At 46.7% G+C, this 9,891-nt stretch overlaps 1 protein-coding gene across 1 annotated transcript in view; it reads left to right on the forward strand.

The window, feature by feature from the left end:
- The window catches only part of POLR3A (RNA polymerase III subunit A), a 45,536-nt gene extending 37,832 nt beyond the window's left edge, over positions 1-7,704 (forward strand). Inside the window, exons 28-33 of the mRNA XM_025049317.1 lie at positions 723-876; positions 1,367-1,528; positions 1,770-1,901; positions 2,974-3,106; positions 4,434-6,441; positions 6,498-7,704. Of these exons, the coding sequence (XP_024905085.1) occupies positions 723-876; positions 1,367-1,528; positions 1,770-1,901; positions 2,974-3,106; positions 4,434-4,582 (730 nt within the window). The 3' untranslated portion in view covers positions 4,583-6,441; positions 6,498-7,704. The remainder of the gene's footprint in view (positions 1-722; positions 877-1,366; positions 1,529-1,769; positions 1,902-2,973; positions 3,107-4,433; positions 6,442-6,497) is intronic.
- The last annotated feature ends 2,187 nt before the right edge of the window (positions 7,705-9,891 follow it).

The following is a 9,891-nucleotide window of genomic DNA, read 5'->3' on the forward strand; positions in this document are numbered from 1 at the left end:
ATGGGTTAACATGGCTTATTATATTGGCATTTACATAATAGGTAACAGTTTAAAGATTATCAGCATTTCTCAAGGATAGACTGAGGCGGGGATGCAAACAGAGTAACATACTGGTACCTTCCTCTTTCTCTCAGGTTCTTAAAATCAATACTAATCGTAAAGCCTTTTCTCTCAAGAAAAGTTCACCAAGTTCACATGTTATCCATATGACAGATGACCCAAATTGAGCAGCCAGTCCTCCAGGTTGGGGAATTCTCTAACCTGGCTCTGGCCGCCTGCTTTGTGGCTCTTTTACCAGAAGAACTGGGTAGCATTGAGGAGTGTAGCACACAAGCAGTTATGGTGAGGTCAGTAAAGGGCAGGCTCCACTGATGCTTTTAGATTGTCCTGGCCTCGAACCTCCCGCCTCCCGGACCTCCCCTGGAGCCTGTGTTTGTTGCCATGAATTGAGCATGCATTTTTAATGAGGGAGTATAAAAAGGCTTTTTATACTCTATATGAATAAAGGACAAATTTGTATACAGTTACATAAACAAAAACATCTCTGGTATTAAAATTTCATGGTAGAGAAAGAGATTAAGGAAAAAATGACTAAAAAGGCTTCTTAGAGGGGCAGTGATGAAAAAAGTCTGAGAAACACTGGAATCATAGGCTCCGTACCCATCAGTAACATCCTGGAAATTCCTCCCCTCGCCCCTCCATCCCCGGCCACCTTGCAGGTGAACGGTGCGGTATTCCATCTGTACGTCCAAGCTCCGCGTGAAGCCGGGTGACGTGGCTGTTCATGGTGAGGCTGTGGTATGTGTCACCCCCAGAGAGAACAGCAAGAGCTCCATGTACTACGTGCTGCAGTTCCTGAAAGAGGATCTCCCCAAGGTGAGACAAAAGTGGCCCCTTCACGGCCCTGCCCAGCCTAATGCCTGGGGATTTGTAAAGGAAGAGACCACATTTACCTCTAACGTGAATGTCCAGGCATCAGAGAACCCTAAGGACTCTGTCACTACTGAGACTGGCACCCCATTTCTTTATTTCTTCTTTGCCACATCCCTAAGGAATCAATTAGCACTCAGCACTGCCATGTTAGCTCTCCCTGTTAGACTCCTCTCTGTTCTCTTATCTAAAACTAATCACAGAATGAGGCAATCCCCTGAACTTCTGCTTTCTCCCTAATCCCCAAAGCAGGACACAGGCACTTTTAGGTTTGGTATGGAACTGATAATCACCACTGAGAAGTGGGGATGATCCAGGCAATAAACTCAGGGCGTGACATTCCAAGTTTTCAAGCCCCTGTGGTTTCTGAGGCTACCAGGTTGATGGGGGCTGCGGACACTACAGGGTCTCAAGCCTTCTGTCTCTCTGAGTCCAGGTGGTGGTGCAGGGCATCCCAGAGGTGTCCAGGGCTGTCATCCACATCGACGAGCAGAGCGGAAAGAAGTACAAGCTCCTGGTGGAGGGTGATAACCTGAGGGCAGTCATGGCCACCCATGGCGTGAAGGGCACCCGAACCACCTCCAATAACACATATGAGGTACTGCTAACACCCAGGGTCATGTTACAATTGTCCTCTCTCCTTTAGTGCCCCCTCCAGACCCTCGGCTGGTTCCCGGCGCACTTCTCGGACCCTGCTGTTTGCTCTGGATCCACCACTAAAGATTCAATTTTAGAAAAGGGGGTGGGGCTTACTGTGAACCTATAGGGCAAAGGAGGACATAGAGAAGTAGTGTAGCACCCCGAAAGTGGCTGCTTCTACTCATCCTGGCTCTCTGTAGGTGGAGAAAACACTGGGCATCGAAGCTGCCCGGACGACTATCATCAATGAAATCCAGTACACGATGGTCAACCACGGCATGAGCATCGACAGGAGGCATGTGATGCTGCTCTCTGACTTGATGACGTACAAGGTTCGTGGGAGGAACCCAGTCTCAGGAGAATGAAGCTGTGAAGCTTCTAAATTTGTGGAATACACAGCTGTTTGTGATGACCACCAGTGAGGGAAAATAAAATGTCACCATCAAAACCCAAAAACCAAAGCATGGTGGCTAAACTAGGTGTTCTGCTAAAATTCCGGTATGAAAATTGCAACACCCTGGCATAAGGTGGAACATGGTTTTTGTCCTTATTAGAAATTTTATCCTAAAGCAAAGCTAGCCGTTGCCAAAAGGAGTCTTCCCTGAGTCCTACACTGACTGCCCAGGGATTTCCTGGCAAACCGAGGTGTTCATTTGCTGTTAAACCCATTCATCATACTTCCGTAGCCATTTCCAGGTAAAGAATAAGTTAATATCTGGCAGGGAGGGGGTTGGTTGGTTGATTATATATTTTTTCTTTTCCCCAAAAATGCCTTCCCTCTAGCAGTTCCATAGGACAACAGGTTTTCTTGACCCACCTTGCTCAAACCTGTACTGTATTGTAGACCATTCAGAAACTAGGTGGGAAAATGACCCATTCCTACCACCTACAATAAAAGCTGTCATTTTTACGTGTTCCCTTCCAGTCTTACTCTATATGTATATATTGTTACTGTAGATGCAGTAAATAGTAGGCATGCTGTTTTTATCCTAACTTTTTATTTGATGTATTTTCCACATTGTTACATAGTTTTTATGAGTGGACTTTTTATGATGGCAGAATGTTCCTATTCCTGCTTTGAGGTTTTTAAATTATTTGAGTTGTGAGGTCTTTGAGCCTTAATAAACATATTCAGAAGTACTTGCTTTTTTTAAAAGTTAGATTCTTAATTCTAGTTCTCAGTTCTTAATTCTTTGTTCTAACAGCCCTTGGTGTGGGTGTAAGGATCTATGTTGTCAGTGACTATGGCTTCAGCGGGACACAGGTGGGACGGATAGCTGTTAGGACCCTGTTGAAACAACTGCTTGGCTGATTTTTGCTTATTCTGTTGAGTGGATACTGTTTTGGTTTTGAGCTTTCATAGGTGGTGTGGGTGCCACTCTGACACATTCTCCCTTGACATAGGGTGAAGTCCTAGGCATTACTAGGTTTGGCCTGGCCAAGATGAAGGAAAGTGTGCTGATGCTGGCCTCCTTTGAGAAGACGGCTGACCACCTCTTTGACGCTGCCTACTTTGGGCAGAAGGACTCCGTGTGTGGTAGGTTTGGTGTTTGTAGGAGCATCACCAGAGGCCTTGGTTATTTGTAGCTTCGAACCTGGCTAGAGCTTCTTGGGAGGTTAGCAAACTGAGTAGGTAGAGCTTTTATTTTTTTAGAATAAAGTCACAGATCATGGAGTTGGAGCCACTCAGTCTTTTATCTCCAAAGCCTGGCTGAAGCATCCTGCATCCTCCCACATCTGTTCGAAGGCTTGTCTTTCGGTACAGACAATTTTTGGTCCAAGAAGAAAAGATTGACCCTGGGCATCTGGGAACTTTTCCAGCCCATGGAGTTGTAGTGAGCCATACCAGTCCTGCACCCTCGGCGGTGTTAAGGCTGACAGAGGGACAATGCCAGGCGTCCCTGCTGTCCTGACTCCCTGGGAAAGGCAGCCAGCATGCCTTTTACGTTTGTCGAGCCCCTGTGCTGGTACCTTATATGCCAGTATCTCAGCACCTCTGTGAAGTGTAGTTATTAAACCCTTTCACAAGTGGGAAGACCGAGGAAACTGACTTTGCTGCCATCAAGTCCAACTACAGAGTTTTGCCCTAGTTTGGCCTTATACCCCGTTCACACAGTGCATCTCTGACAGGCTTAGGGGAGAGGGAATGTAAGCAGGAACTGTCACAACAGTGCCTGCTGCCCACCCGGCTCTTCCCTGAGTCCTGCACTGACAGCCCACTTCACTCTATCCTTTCTTATGCCAAGACCCTGCAGGTCCAAGGTGATAGCATGAAAGGGGTTGGGGCACAGGACACTCAGCCTGCCAAAGGCACACTCATCAGCCCAAGCAGGAGTTCCAAGCCTGGCCTTCGTTCTCACTGCCAGAGCTCTGCTTGCTAGTGACCATTTCCTGTCTCACCTCTTCCTCTTGTGTGGGTTTGCCAAACAGGGCCCCAGTCAGTATATGCCTATTTTTTGCTCCTAAGATTAACTCCTTCTCTTTTCAAAAAAGGCACAGGTTGTACATGAAAGGAAAGAGAAATTACATAATTCTTTAAGATAATAAAGGGTGAAAGGAAATAAAAGGGAGCAGAGATTGGGGCAGGAGAAAGCCAAGGCCAAGGTAACAGTAAGAGCAAGTCTGCACCCCAACCCTGCCACCAGGAATTAGGGCCCTGCTGCCCTCCTGTGGCCCTGCCCACTGCCACCTCTCTCCATGTCATGGATGAGGAGTAGGGTAACGAGCCCAAGTTCAACCACTTGATGTGTCGTGGAGCTGGGACTCAGATCTCACTTTCTGACTCCTAAGTCAGTCGTCTTTCTGTCGTGACAACCCACCTGTGTATTGAGAAGCTCTCTAATCTTTTTTCTGGTTGGTTTCAGGGGTATCCGAATGCATCATCATGGGGATCCCCATGAACATTGGAACTGGGCTCTTCAAGCTGCTCCACAAGGCGGACAGGGACCCGAGCCCTCCCAGGAGGCCCCTGATCTTCGACACAAATGAATTCCACATCCCCCTTGTCACATAGGCCAGGGAAAAGGGGACTATTCCTGACTTCAGCTCCTTGTCTTATCTGGAAAGGGGCTCGAGACCAACAGCTGCCTTGGCTTTGTACTCCCTGGGACAGGGGCCTTGATGTCCCCACCATGCCAGCAGTCAGAGAATACCCCCTAGACCCTCGGTAGCAGCTTGCCTGGTGACCCTGACCATACCACAGTGCTTGGTCAGGACAAAAAGTATGGTTTGTCATTTGTTTGAAACCTAATCTATGGACAGCTCCATACCTCCTGCCCAGCCCACCTCCCTGGACTCGGGAGGAGACCCCAACCAGACATCTTCACTCATTCCTGCCTCACCTGTCTATCCATCAGCTCCCAGGGGTGTCTCATACCTGCCCAGGACCCAGGTCTGAGCCCCAGGGTCAGGGCATGGTCCCAGTTTTTTCATTCCTCAGTCATGGTAGAATTTCTCAATGTGACATACTTGTGTAAATATTGTTACTATTATTTATTTGTTCAGTTTGAAAACTGGAGTTTTTGTTACTTGGTTTTACTTTTGAAACCTAGAAGCTATAGAAACCAAGAAAGCCAGCATTGAAACATCACTGGAAAAACTGGTTAAGCAAATGGAACTGTCTCAGATTTGTAATTGAGCTGAGACTGTGAGGCCCAAGCTGCTCTGAAATGCCTTTCACAGACTCCATGATCACCCTGTTTTCGTCTACCTCCAACCCCCACGCTAGTGACACTACCTTGTCACTCCGTCTTGTGACAAGAGTCAAACCCATTCTTCGTGGTCTTGCTGGCATTTGGGGCCTGCTAAGGTGGAGACCATCATTGTACACAGATGATGAGTGAGGCTGGTCCAGGCTGCCTGCATTGCCTTGGTGGCATCAACACCCCTCCTGAGGTATCTGCCTGTGTGTGCACAGGGCAGTTGTGGAACTGGTAGCCTAAAAAGTGCCCCAGGGACAGTAGCAAAAGAGGGCTCTCCCTGGTACCGGCAGGTGCCAGCCATAAAGGGTGAAAGGGCCACCCATACAGGAAGGGAGGAGGCCCACAAAGGGTGTGGGGGGTGCTAGCTGGAGCTGGAGACCTGCCCCAGTTGGCAACAGCAGGCTCCTTGAAGTGTAAATCTAATATGACAATGGAAAGCACATGTCAGGCTGTGAGGAGAGAACCAGCAGGGTATCCCAGAAAGCCCTGTATTTAATCCTCTGCTCAGGCTTCTGCCAGTGACTGCACCATCATTGTTACAGTTTTTCAAGGCTTCTGAGGGGGTTTTGTACAACATAGGAAAGAAATGTACGTAACTTGTCTTCTGGAGAGCAGAAAGAGTTTTTGCTCCCGGAGACACTTTTCTTTGCACAGAATTTGCTGCGTAGGATTGGCCCAGGACCATGAGAAGAAATGACTGCAGCTCCCCTCCCTCTGGAGATCTGTGGGGTCTGTCCTTCCTTTCCGTGCACAGAACAGAGTCCCAGTGTTGACTCTTCTTCCCCAGTGGGGCCTTGGAAAACCAAGGCTGCATAGTTGGGAATTAGGTGAAAGTGAAAGATGGGGCTTTCACCCTAATTTTTGCTTTCTTGCACTTGAAGTCTTCTGAAACAGCACAGCCAATTTATCTCATTGTATAAAGTCACAGGAAGAACTAACAACCCAAACCGAAGACATGGGAATTTATTGTCGAGCAAGAGGATGGTTTGGGTGATTAGAGAGGTGAATATGGTAAAAAGAAAAAGTAAGGGAGGCTTAAAGAATTCCAGTGGTATTTTATGGACTTTAGCTTACATTCTTTGGACATTCCCTAGTACAGGGATCCCCAACTCCCAGGCCGCAGACCAGTACCGGTCCATGGCCTGTTAGGTACCAGGCTGCCCAGTAGGAGGTGAGTGGCGGGCAAGCAAGCGAGGTTTCACCTGTATTTGCAGCTCCCAGTAGGAGGTGAGTGGCAGGCAAGCAAGCGAGGTTTCACCTGTATTTGCAGCTGCTCCCCAGCACTAGCATCACCACGTATGGTTCCACCTCAGGTCATTAGGCATTAGATCTTCATAGGAGCTCTGCTCTCAGGTGCCAAAAATTGGGGACCGCTGCCATAGTTGATTTCCTCCATTCTGAATCAGTCCTGCTAAGGTACTAGTATAACCATTGGTCCTTGGGTCTGTGTTAAAATGAGTGCTTTCCCTCCCTTACTGATGTGATTCTGAATTAGGAATTCTTGACCTGAGTTATTTTTGGCCAAGGCTGAGATTTAAAATTCTAGGGAAATTTGTAGTTTGTCCCTGTGGTCCCCCTGCACCCAGGAGGTTGGCCTACGAACTTCTGTGAAAGATATTCCATTTTTCATCATGTCCAGCCCTGTATCTTAAAATGAGCTAGCCTGGTTGAGACTAAGGAGTAAGTCTATTAACACACTTATTCAGTGTTGCCAGCTGAGACCTCACCACAGGAACTGCTGCGCTCTCAACCTGCAAAGAGCCACAGAGTAGCAAAGCTGCCTTCCTGCAAACTTGCCTGGGAAGGACGCCTCAGGCCCCGGATTGGTACCAGGACTACTGGGATACATAGGGAACCAAGGAGGGTGGGCTTGGATAGCAGGAGGGAACACCAGCACCCACATCCCTCTGTGTGACACATACTTGAAATAAGGTGGGGAGAGTGGCAGTGCTGCCATGAGTAATAAAGACACATTGCCAGGAGCCCCATCCTACCTGAGAGGGTACTTGCTAGGTGATAGAGTCCATGTGAAATGTGTGTGACAATAATGGGTACAGGCAAGGGGTTGGGTTTAGATCAGCATGTGGTACTTTGGGAACAGAAGGGTTATGTGAGTGAGCACACCACCCAATGAGAAGCGATGTGTCCTGTAGGCACTGGTCCTCAAGTACTGCCAGCCCTGCTGGGACCACTGGCATAGGCAGCAATGGCTGGCAAGCCCTATTTTGTGTACCCCACTGTGTGTTTCATGGGTGGGTGTTAAAACTCTCCCTGATGTGATACCTGCTCTGTCCTGGCATTAGGTTTTATAGCAAGCACAGAGCTTGAAGACCAGATAGCAATGTATTCTCAAAAGTGAGCTCAAAAGGTTACGATTTTACTATGCGCCTGTTTGGAAGAAATAAAAACATTTAAATTCTGTCTCAACCATGAACAGATACATATTTCTGACTAGTAGAATCTGTCTAGTCCTTTGCCCTTTTTCTATCTTTTGTACAAGGGGATTAAAATAGCTATTGACTCAGTTTATAGCCCCCTGCTTTGCTCAGCACTTTAGGAGAGACATTCTGGAGTCTTTCAGTGTCTGTGTCAGAGTTAAATTATGGTGTGTTTCTATTTCAGGGTTTATCCATGTGTGTTCACATTGATTCATGTCTGATTGAACCTGACACTGTATAATGATTATTTTTCTTAAATGTTTGCTGTCTCCTGGCAGAACTTTCTATTTTTCTACCAAAACTCAAAAGAGAAAAAAAAATCACTATACATAAAGCTGTAGCAGTTCATCCCTGTGGATTGTGAAACAGGGTCATTGAGATACATGTGGGCTCTAACTACTAAAATAATGAATGTCCCCTGCAGCAGGCCCACCTCTCGGGGTATTAGAGTTCATCAGTGAGCATCCAGCCCCACCCCTGGATTGTAACTAATTCAAATCCAGTAGGAGGCAAAGCAGTGTTTCCTGAGCTGTGTACTGGAAGTGCCTGCCACCTGGCCAAGATCAGATGCCAAGCTTCTTTGTTCTTTAATTCATTCAGCAAGTAAGGGCCTGCTATGTCCAAAGCGCTATGTCTAACACAGTCTAGAGCCAGAACATCAGCCCTCAGCAGGGCAAAGAGAGAGGTCCCTCTAAGCCAGAGCAGCCCCCCTGGTTCCAACTTCTCCCTTCAGGGATCTACAAGCCCCTCATTTGGCCTTTTTCCCTTGGGCTTGGATTCTAGAGGCAGTGCCCTGTTCAGAGGACATAAGCCTGCAATCACTGGAAAAGGATGCTATCATCCTCTCCCCAACCCAAACATAACTTGCAGTGTTAATGAGTGGACATTTAAGTCCACGAATATTTGTTAAGCTTCTGCTCTGTGCCTGGCAATGTGCCAGGCCCTTGGGGAAGGTTCCTGCTTGCATGGGGCTCACCTTCTGGTTGGAGTCATTTTGTGGTTAAAAGCCTGGATTCTATGATCAGATGATTGGAATTCAACCCTTTCTATATGGTGACTCGAATTAATGACAACCTCTCTGCCTCACTCATAAGATAGGAATGAAATTTAGTGGTACCTAACTCATAGGGTCATTGCGAGGTTTCAATGTGACAATGTATATAAGGTCTTAGTACAGTGCCTGGAACAGAGTACACACTCGTTAAGTATGTTTGCATTTAAGGTGACTATCCCTATTTTACTGAAAAACATGGTCTGTGGATTCGCAACTAAAATTCAATCGTCTAACCCTTTTTAATTCACGCAGATGGAGTTTTCCTTTGTGGCCTTGGGGATCAGGCCTCCCTAGACATAACTCCTGCCCCACTGTCTGCTCAGTCAGTAGATCTCAGTGTTTCACACCACAGAGGAAGAAGGCTGGGGGAGGGGACTGACATTTGGCAGTCATGTAGCTGAGGGCTTCAACATTTTAATTTTGGCCATAAAGTAAATGTGATCTCAGTTTAAGAGTTGTGGATAGTAAGAACAAAATAACTCAGATTTTTTATGGAGAGATATGGATATTGATATATAGGTTTATTATGTAACTCTGTCTCATGAGGTAAAACAACATTTTTCTTTCAAAGAGGTTGCCATTCAAGTCGATGGTAAAGAATATATTAAGAAACTAGTAATAATGATTGCCTCTGGGGATAGAAACTAGATGACTGAAGGATACAGGTAGAGATGATGTATTTTTCACTCTGTTCCATTGTGCCTTTCTAATTTTGTTACCTTCTGAAAGTATTGCCAGTTTTGTTTTGTTTTTTTAATCAATATCTGATGATAAAGAATCAAGTCATCTTGGAGCTGACTTTGTTCTCAAAGGTACTTGAGAGCTCTGCTCTGAAAGTAGCTGAGTGGTCCCTTCCAGCTATATAAACATAAAGGAAGCAGGTACCAGATATTCAGGGAAAAGGACATTGTTATCAGGATAAGGTGACAAAAAATCTAAGTTAACAGCTTTAAATATTAAAATTTTCTTTTCAGACATAATCCAGTGAGGGGGCATTCCAGGGCTGGTATGGCAGCTTTACAAAGCTGTCCGGGACTCGGTTCCTCCTCAGCCTCACTTTTCCCCATCCCTAGGGGATGGCCCAGTCCTCATTCTTCATGGTCCAAGGTGGCTGATGGCGCCTCAGGCA

This window comes from Pteropus alecto, unplaced genomic scaffold (genome assembly GCF_000325575.1).
Source record: "Pteropus alecto unplaced genomic scaffold, ASM32557v1 scaffold155, whole genome shotgun sequence".
Lineage (NCBI taxonomy): Eukaryota > Metazoa > Chordata > Mammalia > Chiroptera > Pteropodidae > Pteropus > Pteropus alecto.